The 17,348-nt window shown below is 40.8% G+C and overlaps 1 protein-coding gene across 4 annotated transcripts in view; it reads right to left on the bottom strand.

Moving 5' to 3' along the window:
- Positions 1-12,108, bottom strand: part of ptprn2 (protein tyrosine phosphatase receptor type N2) — a 949,211-nt gene extending 937,103 nt beyond the window's left edge. For 3 of the 4 annotated variants that reach the window (XM_048556814.2, XM_059639614.1, XM_048556833.2), the window contains exon 1: positions 11,824-12,108. In XM_048556814.2, the coding sequence (XP_048412771.1) occupies positions 11,824-11,905 (82 nt within the window). In that variant the 5' untranslated portion in view covers positions 11,906-12,108. Of the gene's footprint in view, positions 1-11,522; positions 11,598-11,823 lie in introns of those variants that run through there. The other variant, XM_059639604.1, reaches the window with a different exon arrangement.
- Between the last annotated feature and the right edge of the window lie 5,240 nt (positions 12,109-17,348).

The following is a 17,348-nucleotide window of genomic DNA, read 5'->3' as shown; positions in this document are numbered from 1 at the left end:
ACACTTCAATGCATCTTATTGTGGCTAGTTCAGAGCAAGAATTTTAAATAATTGCAGCAGACCTGCGCACTCGTACAGCTCATGGAGAGAGTTTCGTTGAATCTTGACTAAAACATCTGGCTTCTCAACCTTAATTAGTCACATCACATTTTAGAAACATCATGTTTATTTAAATCTTCCTATAGGATGTTTAATTTAGCTGGGCTAGATAGTTCACAGTCATATTCTCTTGACAAGTTCAAGGTGGACTTGATTAATAGTACTGCAAGCAGAGCACAACACACTTACACATTGTCACACAATAACAGCTACCTACGTACCAAATAAGGAGCAAGCAAAATCTAGAACATTGTAAGGAAAGTAGACTTACATGTTGTTACTCCTCAACCACTTTCTTGACTTTGCAGTACATTAAAATTATTTTTGAATAAAAAATTCTTCAGAATTGTAGTTGCCAATGCAACCATGAATGAAAGGGACAGAGGAGTTACTTTCCTGAAGTTAGCCAATTTAAAATACTTCAAAAACATTTCCACAGAATACAGGTTTTTGTCGGATTAAAATCAGACCCTTTCCAATCTGCAGTGCTTCAAAATCACCTTACTTGCAAGTTGGTGTTTGGTACTTTAAAGGAACACTCTTGCAGAACCCATCTTACGGTTGAACATTTGATCACTTGTGTGTGATGTTCAAATCCATCAAATGGATCCACAGGGTTCACAGTGAGCATTATGCTATCTAGTTGTGCTGTGTGACATGATGACAGGATGTATTCAGCTGCTTCTGGCAAACACCTTTTTCAACATGGTGTACCACACAAGCAGCACTCCCCCGCCTCCAGGAACACCAGTGAACTCAATTCCACATCCACTTTGTTTTTAAACACAAGAATTCAACATCACTCAATCTCTGCTCAAATTTCTTCCAGACAGGCAAAATATAATGAAAAAAAATCCCAAAACGTGTCAGGATCTCTATTTTCATGGAGCATGAAAGTAGTGCTGTACATTAACCTTTGCGATGTATTTAATGTCACCTTCACTGCAATAAGGTCCTCTCACTTCTTTCATGGCTTGAATGCTGTCTGTGTCGTAATAAACATTACAGAATATAATAGTAAAAACGGCATCTGGCCAGCAGACAGCTTCAGCAAGATGTATCTGTGCTAATAATAAAGGTGTCTAGAAATGTAATTATTGGCACTTATTTATTGCAGAATAATTTGCTGTGGTAGACTTGATTTTCTTACGTACCCCTTCCAGGCCGATTGCACCAGGTGTGTGTGTTTTTTTACAAGGTTGACTGCAAGAGAGACTTGGTGGTGGCCAGGATCAGACTCATTGCTGCTGCACACTGACAGCCTGGAGACAAGCAGTCGGGAAGGGCACAGAAAAAGCAGGGGACAAAAGAAATGACCAGACGGCAGAAAAGAAAATCCATCGGAAGAACAAAGTATCAGTCAAACTCTGGCCAACACTATTCACCTGTACCAGCCTCAGAAGAGACTGCCATTCACAAATTGGTCTCTAAAGGCACAACTGATCATGTCCAATACAGAAGTGGCATACCCCCATCCCATCCCAATCAACTATCTTGTAGCCACCAGCTCAACCACCCAATTCACTGCAAGTGCCTGAACGTTTGTAACCCAGCACGTCTGCCAGCATGTATTGTCCCCGGTCTAGTATTCCATAAACCCAAACTGGTGTTCTGAGCACACAGTTCTGAATCCCACATGGTGAATGGGGCACAAATCTGGAATTTAAAAAAAACAGCCTAGTGACAAACACTATAACTGTCATATGGGAAAATCCATCTGCTCCAGTCATCTTCATTAGAGAAGGAAATCTGCCGTTCTTATCCAGTCTAGTCTGCATTTGACACAGAGGAATGTAACTGACTCCGACTATCCTCTGGGTAATTTGGGATGGGGACAATAGATACTTAACCAAGCAGTGATATGCACGTTCCATGAACAAATAAAACATTTGCCATTAGCTCATTCTGAACAAGCAGACACTTTATGATATCTGCCCTGCACAACAGTTTCCATCGCTCTGTCATACAGGATGCTTGATTTGCTATTTTTAAATGAATGCCTGAAGGTTGCGAAAGGACGGGAAACATTAAAAACACAGCGATAAATCTAAAGATGCTTTGGCCAGCCACGTTTAATTAGTTTCTCTCATTTTGAGTTGGTTTATTTTCCTGTCGGAACTTAGCTTGACAGCTGTGGTTCAATAATAGCACCCTCGCATGTTCAAGGTAAACTCCAGCAAGTAATCTGAGGTGGTACTTAAGTACAACAGTGGACAAATGCTGCACCAACTCAGGTATCATCAAAGAGCCCACAGCAAACTCTAAGAATAGAGTATGCAAATACTCCTAGTATATTAACCAATGTCTATCCCGCAGCCAATATATAAAACTGATCATCTATGCACAGCATTCTTCCAAGTGTGACAATGGACTAGTGGCATTATTGCTAGGCTATTAATTCAGGTAATGCTCTGGGAACCTGGATCAATAAAATGACAATGTCTCACTGAAGGCCAAGGCTTGTGATCACTGCCTGCCAGAACAAACCAAAATAGATCGCAGTGCTCTGTTTATGCACCACAGATCAGTATCTCCTGCAAATATTTTTACACTCTTTCTTCAAAGACACTATTGTCTCTGCCTTGTCTACTCATTGCAGTAAAGCATCACATCCTCCAGCAAATAGCTAGTGGTACTCTTGGCTCTCACTTGCAAGGTACGGGTTCAAGTCCCACCACAGGGATTACCAAAAAAATTAAAACTGACTCAGGTGAGGGATTGTTGCTGTGTCTCAGGTGCTGTCATTCAGAAGGGACGTTAATCAGAGGCCCTATCTGCCTCTGAAGGTGGATGTGGAATATCTAATGGACCACATCAAAGAAGAAAAGCAGGTGAGTTAACATTGATATCCTGAAAATTATTCATTTCTCACTACTATTTGTGGCAGAATGATTTGTGAAAATTGGCTTCTGTATGTCATACATATTTCAAAAGTACTTCAGTGCCTCTAAAGCACTTTGAGATGGTTATGTAAAACAATATGTCTTTATTTCTTACTATGAGGTAGAAAAGGATTTCACCCAACAGGACATATGAGACTAAACTTAAGGAACAGGTGAGGGATAAAGCTTCAAAAATCCGTTTTTTTGACTGAAACTGTCTTCAATTTTCCCATTTCAGACTTTAACTGAAGCTGGAATATGTTCGATCTCCTTAGCTCAGCTGGTTGAACAGCAGGCTTATGTCACAGGGTGGTGTTAACAGTTTGGGTTCAATTTCCATAATAGCTGATGCTGCCATGCAGATTGTACCTTGTCCCTTGCCAGATGCATAAAGACCTCAGGTTAAACCACCACCAACTGGCTCTTTAATTAGAGAGTGGAACTATGTGGTAACTTTGTTTATTGCAATATTAAAAAATTATTGCCATTTGTAAATAAATGATATGCCATTTTAATGCTCATATTTACTTTACCAATTTCTTAGGAACCAAAAGTCTAATTATACACATAATGTATACACCACAGGAAATGTAAAATATGTTTTTAATTCATACAGACCATACAAAACACATGAAAAGGATGGGAAAAGACCCTCGCTCCATTAAGGCAGAACTATGCCTTAGTATCATTCATGGCTGCATTGTTATCTGGTCACCTGGTATATATGAAGACAAATTTGCTGTGAACAATATTTAGTATGTATCATTATGAACACTCTCACATTAGAATGGCATGCAATGAATCAAAACATGCAATTTTTAAAAAAAATCATTGTGCTGAAGCGATTTCGTTTATCTGATGCATGAATAATATCAGCAAATTAACCCAAGCAAGCTGTCAAGTTCCAACTGTTTTATTTCTTTACCATTTATATATGTTTCATTAACTCACATCTGTAACTTCCTTTCAAGGCCTTATTATTTGACAAATATCTGACACACTTTAAATCAGGTTATACAATAAAATTCAAGAATTTGATCAAACTGTGTGCGTTGAAGTATTTTGAAACAATTCAAAAGTATGTTTGCCATTTCATGGATAGTTGTAATTCTGCTTAGCCTCCATTAGGATTGGAATAGCGGTCACCAGCCACAGTTCTGATACATGTACTTGTAGCTGCCAACAACAATCTTTGTAGTTGATTAGCACATTTCACTTTAAATTCTTGTGCCTGAATTAGTTAAACAGGAATGCATTAATTGTATGATTAATTAGTTAACTGTATAATATTTGTATTTCTTTGCATGCTTAAGCACATGTAAAGAGGTATTTAGGATTCAGCACCCTTTTCAACTGCTTGAAGAGGCTACTCCCACTTCAGGGTTCTGAAGAACAGTCACACCAAATCTGAAACATTATTTCCTTCCACAGATACTGCCAGATCTGCTGAGTTTCTTCAGCATTCTTAGTGTTGGTTTCACACATCCAGCATTTGCAAAATATAGCTTCCATCATTGTTTACTCCACTCAACCGCTGACCCTCTTCTGTGATAACATTTGTGCCCATGTGTCCTTAAGCAAGAAAGCATGTGCTTGTATCATCTATAACTGAGCGAGGTGTCACAGGAGTGGAGGGTGGTTAATGTTGCCACTTTATTTAACAGGGGCTGTTAAGAGAAGCCTGGGAACTAAAGACCTGTGAGTCTGATATTGGTGGAGGGTATGTGGTTGGAGGTCATTCTGAAAGATAGGATTTACATGCATTTGGAGAGGCAAGGGCTGATTAGGGATAGTCAGCATGTTTTGTGTAAGGGAAATCATGTCTCACAAAATTGACTGTTTCTTGAAGAAGTAACCAAAAAGATTGATCAGGGTGGTGCGACAGATGTTGTTCACATGGACTTTAGTAAAGCCTTTGACAAGCTTCCACATGGTAGACTTGTCAGTAAAGTTAGATCACATGGAATTCAGAGTGAGCTTACCAACTGGATACAAAATTGTCTTGACAGCTGTTTTTCAGCTGGAAGCCTGTGACCAACGATGTTCCACAGGGATCAGTACTACGTCTACTTTTGCTTGTCATTTATGTAAATATTTAGATGAGAATTTAAGAGGCATAGTTAGAAAGTTTATGGGTGACACTAAAATTGGTGGTAGGATGGACAGTGGTATCTAAGATTACAATGAGATCTTGATCAATTGGGTTAATGGATGGGGATGGCAGATGGAGTTTAATTTGATTAGGTACAATGCACTACATTTTGGTAAAACAATCACGGACAGGACTTATACAATTAATGGTAGGACCCAGGGAACGGTTGTAGAACAGACAGACTTAGGGGTTCAGGGACATAATTCTTCGAAATTTGGGTCACATGTAGACACGGTAATGAAGAAGGTGTTTAGAACACTGCTTTCATTGCTCATATCTTTGATTACAGAAGTTGGGACATCAAGTTGAGTTTGTACACGACTATGGTTAGGCCTCTTCTGGACTGTGTGATGATACCATGGCTTTAAGAGGTGGGTTTTGTCTTTTTTTAATGAAGAAAGGTTAAGGCAGCAGTATTAAACAGTCTGTTCAAAGTTAGTAAGTAAACAGATTGTAAGGCCTTGGGTTTCTTTCCTTAAAAAAAGTTAGAAGAAAAGAAGCAGCCTGAACAGGTGGGGTCAAACTCCCACAGAACCAGGACTTTTTAAACTTAGCTTTCTGCAGTTGTTGAGGTCCTGAAGCTAGATGTGGAAACTCTTATTCCTCTCTTTGTTACAGCAAAAAGCTGGGATTTTCTTCCTGCCTCTGGAATTGCATATCAAACAGTCTATTTTACTGAATTCACCTTTGCCAGCGGTGTGTTTATGGAATGTTACCATATTGGAACAGTTAATTAGTCAGTTTTAACATATTGATTTTGTTATGCATTTTAATTGTTAAATGAGGTCAATTACTTTATTTTTACACTACAGGTCAAATACAGAGAAAACAAAATGCATTTTACTTAAAGTCGCGTAGTTTGACCAATTGAATTGCACCTGGAATGCAACACCTTAAACTTACCTTGAAAATAAAAAGTTTGGGGCTAGACCACATTCTTAACATATTTTGATGAGGTTTGGTCTGGTCCATACCAAGTATTGTGTACTGTTTTGGTCACCATACTATAGGGAGGACATTATTAAATTGGAAAGAGTTCATAAATGATTTACCAGGATGTTGCCAGGAATGAAGGGTTTGAGTTATAAAGTTGGACTAGAACATTTTTCACTGGAGCGTAGCAGTTTCAGGGGTGATCTTATAGGTTTATAAAGTCATGAGGGGCATAGACAAGGTGAATAGCAAGGGTCTTTTTCTTAGGGTGGGGAAGTTCAAAAGTAAGGGGCATATTTTTAAGAGAGGAGAATGATTTAAAAAGGACAAGGAGCAACATTTTTTTAAATACACAGTGGCTCCTATGTGCAATGAGCTGCCAGAGGATGTGGTGGATGCAGGTACAGCTACAACATGTAAAAGGCATTTGTAAGTACATGGATAGGAAAGGTTTGGAGGGACATGGGTCAAACGCAGGCGGGGGAAGTAGTCTGGTTTATGATGTGGGCTACTAAGACCAAAGGGTCTATTTCTGAGCTTTGTTTATCCATTGGTACACTTCAAAGCTTCAGTAACTGGTGGGAACCATACATGCTGGAATGCATAATCAGCTGTGAACAATATTATAACCTGACGTTTCCACTGAATTTCAGTTACAGTATTCCTTTCAGAGACTGTTGATTAGTTAACTTGCTTTTAGTTTGATCAAAAGGGTAAACAGAGACTATTGAAACTGTGTTGTAATTGATTACGGAGGCCTGTGCTTGTAATGATTAAGTCTGTAAAGAAATAAGGCTAAGTGAAGATTGGTTCCACGTACCCGTCACCAAATGGATTTCCACAGTAAAACACAACAAAACTAAAAAGCTGACTTGATGTTCAGCAGGTATAATCCTAAAGTATTAACCACTGGATTCCAATATGACTCACAGCATAATATATGTACAGTGGAATACTGTCTGGCATTATTTTAGAATTTGAAGAGAAAAGCACACAAAACTACCAATGCCATCAATATCCCTGTCTTTCTTACAGATCTGCTTTGATTATTCCTGGATAAGATTGGACAGTGTTTCTGAAACGCCATCGTAACTTCTCAGGAGCTTGAAAAGAACAAAGCCAAATTATTTTTTGTAAATCTTCCCAGTGATTTTTGCTGGAAGCAAGGCCAGATATTCAGCAACTGATCATATGAAGTCTCAACCTGCTCTCACAATACTTAAACAAACCAAGTGATAACGAAGTGTAGAGCTGGATGAACACAGCAAGCCAAGCAGCTTCAGAGGAGCAGGAAGGGTGACGTTTCGGGCCTAGGCCCTTCTTCAGAAACATCAGCTTTCCTGCTCCTCTGATGCTGCATGGCCTGCTGTGTTCATCCAGCTCTACACCCTGTTATCTCAGATTCTCCAGCATCTGCAGTACCTACTATCTCTTTAACAAACCAAGAGTACACTGATTGACTTTAAAATTTTTTATATTTCAATACATTTGCATATTTGTCAACAAGATCAACAGCTGCTGCTAATGACTTTGCCAAAACGTCCAGACACAAAGGTCTTGTATTTATATGATGTATTTCACTACCTCAGCATGTTCCAAAGTGCTGGAGAGGCAACAAAATACTTTCTAAATGAAGCCAATGATGCAGTGGATTCTGAAAAAAAGGATGGTGCAGATATTAGTTTCTTCCTGGAACCACCACTGAACAACTTTAATTTTAAGACTGTACATCCTTGTTCTGGATTTCTCCCTACTCCAGCCCCCACACCCCACACATGAAAAAACCCGCTGGAATCAACTGTAATTATATTTTGGGTGATCAACTAGTAGAATAACCATTCCTGAAGTAAAGGTTAGAGCTCCTTTTAGAGCACGGCTTCTCTAAATGGAACTGGTGAGACCGAGTATCAATCAGGCATCATAAGGTAAATTCTCCAAATTCAGACAAACTCAACACTGGGCAGACCAAGGAAGTCTGATAGGGAAAGGGCTATCAAGATCAATGGAGGGTGGGTTGGTCAAACCCCAAAGTGCTCTACCAGAATATTTAAAAGCTAATACAGTCATAGAGTTATATCGCACAGAAACAGACCCTTCAGTCCTACTTGTCCATGCCGGCCAGATATCCTAAATTAATCTAGTCCCATTTGCCAGCATTTGATTCATACCCCTCTAAATGCTTCTTAATCATATACCAACCCAGATGTCTTTTAAATGCTGTAATTGTACCTGCCTCCCCCACCTCCTCTGGCAGCTTGCTCCACACATGTACCACCCTCTGTGTGAAAAAGTTGCCCCTCAAGTCCTTTTTAAAGCTTTCCACTCTCATTTTAAACCTACCCCATGCCCTCTAGTTTTGGACACCCCTAGTCTGGGGAAAAGGCCTTGGCTTTCCATGCCTCTCATGATTTTCAGGTCATATTATGTTTTCACATCCTTTTCAATTCTGAAATTGATTGGTCGGAGGGCGTGGAACTTGAGCTCCAGCCATATCTAGATTAAAATACATAATAAAACTGCCTCCAGCCTATGTAGGTAAGGACTGGCTGTTGACAGCCAATTGTCAGCTTTAATGAAGCAGGGGCTGGACCTGCCCCGTTATGAGGCTATTATCACACCTTTACTATCTATTTCAAGAAGATAAAATCAACCCTATTCTGTGGAAAGCAACCCTGATTTGATACTATCTACAGCTAAGTTATGAGGTGTGCTTCTTTGTCTTGTTTGACAGTGAACCTGAGGAACACTGTTTGATGGCCCTTTGTTAGGAATCACTGATGATTCCAAAGCACTTCAAGGCACTGTGGTTATCATTATCAATTTAAAACAAAGACACCAGGTCATCAAGAAACCTCTGAAGAAGAGCAATTATGAATATTTCTATGGGATATTATTGTTAGGCCTAGAATCTGAAACATAATTGCAGCAAAAAGTCTCTGGTCTGTAGGGGTGTACTGTCTGGTCTCCACTGGTGATCCATGCTGTATGTTGGAGACATGCTGTTGTTTAACAATTGAGTGATAAGCATGAGAGAGACATGTTACAAGAATTAAGTGCAGCCAGGGCATGTGTTCCATATGAAAAGGCTTTTAACACAAACTAGCAGATCTCCTGCATTTTTATTTATGTTACGGGCTTGATTCCCAATGTCAACTACATAGTGCTTGACTAAAAGTGCCGCTAACATGAGTCATAAAAAGAAATAAGGAATTGGTGGCAACTCGCACAAGAGAACAATGGGTAGATATTCTGCAACAACACACACACACACACACACACACAGAGGAAAGGTTCCCATTGATACTTTGACCCACCTCTCAATGTCTGTGTTTGGCACTTTTTAAACATTCAAAGACAAACAGTTTTACACCTGTTATGACACAACAAAGGAGAACAAACTGAGTTGAAGGTTAATTTCTTAAAGAAAAGTTGGCCTCTTTTCCAAAAACAAACTGATCCTTGTAGAAGTGACTGTAATTTGCCTCTCTCCTTTGGACCACAAATTTGGCACATAATGACCAAATGCTTGCTCTCAGCAAGTATCAGTCTTAGAGGGATTACAGGTGTGTTCCATATAAAATTCCCAAAGAATCTCTATGAAGCACAGAAACTGGGGGGCAATCTAACAGGAGTAGGTAGGAAGGGCAACTGTACCAGACTGGATTTTGTTGAGCATTGATGGAGCAGTAAATTTTATTTTTAATTCAAAAATATACTTCTGCCATAAAAACTTTTTATATATACGTTGAAACAAAGCAGTTCAGATTTGCACAGTTGCATATCAAGCAAACACAAAACATTGGAGTTTGACTATACACAAAATCAAAGACTCCTCTTACACATACAATACTAATATTTACCTTTATTTGACACACTAGGAGGGTCTGATAACTGAATGCACCCTCATTTACCTTCAGCAGTGAGACCTCATTGAAAAGTTGGTTCTTACTTTAACTACTGGCCACAACTAACACCACACCACGACCCCTACCTTGAACTCCATCCAATCTCACAGCATCCCCTAACGATCCTGATTCATGTGATTTCTAAGTACAGGACTCGATTCCAGTTAAGTGTACATTTCTGGTGCAATGCAAGAATAAAAGATTAAACAAAGCAGCTCAGTAAAATCACATCATCTTAAGCTGGATGTTATTACTTCTCCATCTGAACTGATATTCAGATCTGTAGTTACGTGCAAACATCAACATATGGACGCCGAGGAGCAAGCCAGCCCTCAGAGATTCAAGGCAACATAATATAAACGGACAATATCAAAATGACCCCAAAAGAAAGAATGATTGAAGAAGCTCAGAGAAACATATGGCACCTAACCTTAATGTTTACAATTCATTCAAATTTGTTAATAAATCATTCCAGAGGCACCAAGAGATAAAGAAGCAAGATCCAGAACCTCCTGTGAACCACGTTCTCACTTATGTAGTGAATACGTATTTTGCAAATGTAAAAACGTAAAGAATAAAAAAGGCCATCGGACAATTTGTTTTGTTGTGCGTCAAGATCTCTCTTAAAACACACTTGCTGTATTAACACAGAACTATTTAACCGTTAACAACACTAAAATGCAAACACAAGTTGGTGTTTGCTGGTCATAGTCAACACGGATCCCGCAAACAAACCTTCGCGGTTAAGAGTTTATTTGCCTTATCTCCAATACCTCAGGCACACATCAGACTGTTAACACAGCATAATATGAAGGACAACTGTTCTCATCTGTCGGAATATGATAACATCTCATTTGGCTGTTTAACTTATAAGGCTTGTGACGAGCCGAATCCCTCCCAAGACCCGAGATCGGGATCTTACGCAATTAGTGCACTTTTACATCGAAGAAAATGCGCAAATTTCAATTAAATAGATTCACATCCATGTCCAGACAATGATACAGCAAGTCCGTTACGAACACAGTTTGCCCTCAATTCACTGTCACCGTGTGTATGATAGATTTTTGGGGATTGTTCTGCTTGAATGTGGAGTTTTCGACTCTCTCATTCGGATCTGGCTGTTTCGATCAAAATCTGCGGAGGCTGATCCAACATTAAACACAGCTCTACCTTTCACATCTCTACGACAGGCTACAACTTTTATAATTGCCCAGGATTTTACCTGGGATCCCGTCACACCCAGCGACAGCGAACTGTGTGCATCGGACTAGATACCAGAAAACGTCGAGTATAAAATAAATCACCACGCAATCAATTCTACTCGCAAAGGGAAAAAGGTGAATGGGTGAATATTAAGTCAAACTACGAGCAGTATTTGTAATGATTTGTCACAAGTGTTTTTGGGGTGGGGCTGAAACTTCAATCTTCCAATGTGAAAGTTTTTTTGGGGCTTATGTGACTGATCCTGGGCACCTTTCAAGTTTAAATAATACTAACATTAGAAAAAACAGCACACCTCTGCTCCCGCCGTTTGCCGAACAGTGACAATACCTTCAGGCATCATTAGCTCTGTCCACCTGGTGGTTTACAAAACACAGCAAGTGGCTGGAAATGTCACTCTGATCAACACCACCGCCACCCCAAGCCCATTATTCACGGAGATTCATCGCAGGCTTATCCTTTCTCTTGCAACCTTGTAATTCTGTCGCATTCTGAGTAGCCCTGATAACCAAAGAACCGTCCGCCTCTTGCGCCACCTGATGCACCCGCACCGAACACAAAAAGAAAAGCTTTCGTTATTCCACATAAATTACTGTGTTATTCAATCAACACCACCCGATCAAAAACTCACCGAATTTCCTGTCGGCGCTAGTGATCAAGCGGCTGTGGGAAAGCGATAGGAGCAGCAGGATGGTATGGAACAATTCCATCATTCTTCATCCATTGCACTGGCACTAACAATCCATTCCAGGGTGGGGTTGTGTGGGGCGGCGGGATGTGGTGTGGGCGAGAGATGAGACGGAAAGGGAAGGTGTGATGGATGAAAGGAAGCGGCGATGTCCGGCTCCCGCGTGGGTACGCCGAGCTCTCAGTGAGCCGGCAGCCAGACTGATTCCCTCCTCACACCTCGCCGGGATCACCTGTCACTCAACCCATTCCTGGGCCAGGCCCATCCTGTCAATCAGCTGAGCCCAGCCCGCCCACAGCGGTGAGATCAGCGCCAAGAAAGCTTGCACAACCATTGATTGACTGTGCCAATGAAAAGGTCCAGATAAAAGCGGAGGGCGGGGGAATGTTGGAAGGGAACTGCTCCATATTGGCAGCATCTTTCACTGCAGTAGCGTGTGCTTTGCCTCTGTGCTTTTTGTGCACGCTTGTAGGTCATTGATCCGCATGGGCTGGTGTTAATTTATCTCTCAGTTGATATTTACATTTGGGCCTGGGGAAGGGTGGTTTCAGTATTTGATATGATGTCCCACTAGTTAAGAACAGAAGTGGCAGAAGTCTGCGCCTTGTGGGTTTCTTTCTCAAAGCAAAAAATGATGTGCTTTTGGTGATTCGCAATGCCGCTCTAAATCTGCATTCGTCCAGAAAGACCACGTTTCAATTTGTCCGTCCACAAATGCAGGTACCATAAGAAATAAAACAAGCGAGTTAAGAGATCAAGTTTAGCTTAAAATGATATCATGTAGTCACCGGCATACGGGAAGTTAAATTATCCACTGTAGGGTAGAGGAAAGGAAAACTGAAAACAAGAGAATAGTAACATTGAAAATGCAAAACATATTAAGAAAAAGTAAGCATTGTGTAATCAAACATTGCGACTCGTCACCAGCCAGTGTCTCAAAAAATGTAAGACAGGCAGAAATTGCATATAGACTGAAAGTGGTAGAGTTTTTTTTAAAAAATTGCGTCCAAGGAAGTATGGTCCAAAGGGTAAAACAAATTTATATTGAAAAAAAAGCTCCACTTAAAAGCATATCTAGAAATATTCTAGAACACGGGAACATTCTAGAACTGCACACCCGGCACCTTCCCCTGCAACCGCAGGAAATGCTACACTTGTCCCCACACCCCCTCCCTCACCCCCACCCCAAGCCGCAAGATGACTTTCCAAATTAAGCAGAGATTCACCTGCACATCTGCCAATGTGGTATACTGCATCCACTGTACCCAGTGTGGCTCCCTCTACATTGGGGAAACCAAGCGGGGGCTTGGGGACCGCTTTGCAGAACACCTCCGCTCGGTTCGCAATAAACAACTGCACCTCCCAGTCGCGAACCATTTCCACTCCCCCTCCCATTCTTTAGATGACATGTCCATCATGGGCCTCCCGCAGTGCCACAATGATGCCACCCGAAGGTTGCAGGAACAGCAACTCATATTCTGCCTGGGAACCCTGCAGCCCAATGGTATCAATGTGGACTTCACCAGCTTCAAAATCTCCCCTTCCCCCAACGCATCCCAAAACCAGCCCAGTTCGTCCCCTCCCCCCACTGCACCACACAACCAGCCCAGCTCTTCCCCTCCACCCACTGCATCCCAAAACCAGTCCAACCTGCCTCTGCCTCCCTAACCTGTTCTTCCTCTCACCCATCCCTTTCTCCCACCCCAAGCCGCACCTCCATGTCCTACCTACTAACCTCATCCCACCTCCTTGACCTGTCCGTCTTCCCTGGACTGACCTATCCCCTCCCTACCTGCCCACCTATACTCTCCTCTCCACCTATCTTCTTTTCTCTCCATCTTCGGTCCGCCTCCCCCTCTCTCCCTATTTATTCCAGAACCCTTACCCTATCCCCCTCTCTGATGAAGGGTCTAGGCCCGAAATGTCAACTTTTGTGCTCCTGAGATGCTGCTGGGCCTGCTGTGTTCATCCAGCCTCACATTTTATTATCTTGGATTCTCCAGCAACTGCAGTTCCCATTATCACGAGACTAAATGATAAGTACGAAACTGGAATTAGTTAACAATTGACAGACTGGGAGTAGATACAAAGATCTTGTAAGATTTGATTGGTTTGTGGCTCTCACATCCCTCTCAAACATTCATGTTAGCCTTATTTTTGAAGCTTAAGTGGTGAAAGGTCCTTGACTTGTTAAAACAGGCATCAATCCAAGCATCAGATTCAGAAACAAAGAAAGCAAATTTAACTGGTTTTGGTGTAAAACCATCCCCACTGACATCAGGAAGCTTGTGCCAAAATATGTGTTGTACTACAGTTTCCTCTCATGATTGCAGCCCGATGGTAATAACAGAGAAGTCAGATCCTAAAATGAAATTTGGCTGGTGAATTAAAAAACAAAATGAAAACATATGGTCTCATGAAGTCAGTCAATGAATATAGTCAAGAGCAGCAGCCACTATACTTTTAACAAAAGATCAGAGTCAATTACAAAGGGGTAAAAACAACTTTCACTGCACAAAAACTGGTGGAAGCAATCTCATTACAAATATCAGAAATTTAACTTTCTTACAATTTTACAAAATTAAACCTCAGTAAAAGGTCAGCGTGTCTCACTTGAAAGTTCTCTCTTCCTTTAGCACAGCCATAACTATTTTGGAACTTTCTTCTTGACTGATTTCTAAACACTCAAAGCAAATGTGGATTTTCTATACCTCAGTTGCCAGCAATTTTATGCTTCTACTTTCCATGCCACTCAGGACTTGCTCCCATCCCTCAAATTTGGGCGAGAGCTGAAAACTTAAATGTCTTTTTGCTCTGACTGAACTTTTACATGCTTAAAGAACCGACAAACTGCCTTTCTAAATGAACTGAGATGATGGGAACTGCAGATGCTGGAGAATCCAGGATAGCAAAGTGTGAAGCTGGATGAATACAGCAGACCAAGTAGCATCTTAGGAGCACAAAAGCTGATGTTTCAGGCCTACGCTCTCTGAAGGGTCTAGGCCCGAAACGTCAGCTTTTGTGCTCCTAAGATGCTGCTTGGCCTGCTGTGTTCATCCAGCTTCACACTTTGTTTTCTAAATGAACTCATGTGTTTCACAGGAACAGGTGAGTGCCATTCAGCCTATGATGTCTGCTTTGCCATTTAATATAATCATAGCTGATCAAGTACTTCAATGTCTTCTACCAACACTCATTCTGTTCTTCCTGATCAATTTTCTAGGTCCTCCTCCACTGTACTCAAAAACATCCCAATCATGAGATTTGTTAGTATTTTTGTCTGCTTCTCAATCTTTTCTATCTCGTATGATTCTCAACTTCATCAGTCGGGTTTTTTTTTTAAAAGACGAGTTTTCACATATAAAGTTTTTGTAAAGATCTGTAGCTTGGGTTGTTGACAAGGTTGTTGACTTGCTCGTGAAGCTGGCTTGTTTTTGTTCAGACATTTCGTCACCATGCTAGGTGACCACTTCTTCGGAAGCTCCACTGATGATGTTATTCTACTCCGCTTGAAATTTATACTGTCCAGTCCATTATTGGTGAGAGACTGTCATTTCTGGATTTGATCTGTATAGGTTTATATATGGGGTACAATTCTATATGTTTGCTGATTTAAGTATGCATGGAGAACCATGACTCTTGGAATTCCTGTGCATGTCTATGTTTGGCTTGGGCTACAATAGCTGCTTTGTCCCAGATAAACTGATAGCCTTCATTGTCTGAATGTACAGATATTAAGGAGAGTTCATCGTGCAGTTTTGCTGCTAGCTGATGTTAGTGAAAGCTGATGCCTAATTTTCTTTCTGTCTGTCTGTCCAATGTAATGTTTGTGGCGGTTCTTACATGGTATTTTGTAAACCATGTTCGTTCTGCACGTTGTGGGAATGAGGTCTTTAATCCTTGTAAGTATTTGTCATAGAGTGGCTGTGGGCTTGTGGGTCACCATGATTCCTAGTGGTCATAGGAATCTTGTTGCAGTTTCGAATAGGTTCTTGATGTAGGGAAGTGTGGTCAGTGTGTTAGGTCGTACTGTGTCCTCATGTTGTTATCTGTTATGTCGGCATCTGTGGATGAAGTTGAGGGACATCCATTTAAAGTGAGGATCTGTATAAATGTTCTTTCTCTTCCCAGTGTAATTCTGGAGTGTTGCAATGTGTCCTGGTCCGTTTAAATAGTATCTTAACGCTTTGTTTGTAGACATTGGGGTGGTTGCTGTGGAAATAGTTTTCGCATTTTTAAGGAGTGTGAAGTTATTGCAAGCCATATTTCCCTCCTGTCATAGGACACCCAATTGTTAGGCAACAGCTTAACAGTTTTCTTTCCTCTTCTACTCTTGTTTCTAAATCACTGAACTATTCACCTCAAAAAGTTTTAAACACTTGCTTAAATTCATGTAAATGATCCAGATAACCCAAGATCACACTCAGAAACAAAACTAAAGCTATATCTTTCTCAAAACAATACAGTAATAAAATCAAACCATCTACCTCAGAAGAATACAAAGTGTGGGGCTCAATGAACACAGCAGGCCAAGCAGCATTTCAGGAGCACAAAAGCTGCCGTTTCAGGCCTAGACCCGATGAAGGGTCTAGGCATGAAACGTCAGCTTTTGTGCTCCTAAGATGCTGCTTGGCCTGCTGTGTTCATCCAGCCCCACACTTTGTTATCTTGGATTCTCCAGCATCTGCAGTTCCCATTATCTCTCATCTAAATCAGAACCCAAGTTTCCAAATATATTAAATCATACAACTTCATCACTCAGCATGCCTACTGGTCAAATTTCCAGACTACTCTTTCACTATATTAGGCTATATTCAGGCCCACTGGCTAGCTTCAAATGGCTGCATGGTATCAAATTTGACAACGAGCAAGGAAACCTCCAAGTGTGTAATACATAATGAATATGGGTCAGTTATGGTTCCAGGATCAGACGAATATATAATGGGGAAAAAGAAACGGTGAAGGTAATGATTAATTTGTCCATTTTCATCATGCAGGGTGCAAGAAATTTCTCAGAATTAGAGATCTGAGCGACATGGGTGAATGAGGAGTTGAATTACATACAAATCCAATTCAACCAATGAAAGCACACTACTTTCAATCAACAAAATGATAGAAATTATCATCGATACAGTTATCAAGCAATACAGTCTCACCAGCAGCATGTCCATTAACAAAGTTCTTGACCAACTATGAAGGTCAGGCTACATCAGTGGAGTAAGAAACTGAGTTAATGTTGCAAGTGCAATATGACTCTTCTGCAGAAATAAAGGAAGTTGAAAAATGACGGTCATTATGCCAAAAGTTCCAACTTTCCTTTCAACCTATTGAAACTTGCCATTTCAATTCCTTTATTCATTCATGGGATGAGGGTGTCACTGACCAGGCAGCATTTATTGCCCATCCCTAATTACCCAGAGGGCAGCTCAGAGTCAACCACATTGCTGTGGGTCTGGAGTCACATATAG

This window comes from Stegostoma tigrinum, chromosome 2 (genome assembly GCF_030684315.1).
Source record: "Stegostoma tigrinum isolate sSteTig4 chromosome 2, sSteTig4.hap1, whole genome shotgun sequence".
Taxonomy (NCBI): domain Eukaryota; kingdom Metazoa; phylum Chordata; class Chondrichthyes; order Orectolobiformes; family Stegostomatidae; genus Stegostoma; species Stegostoma tigrinum.
This window is presented reverse-complemented; position numbering and strand designations above follow the sequence as displayed.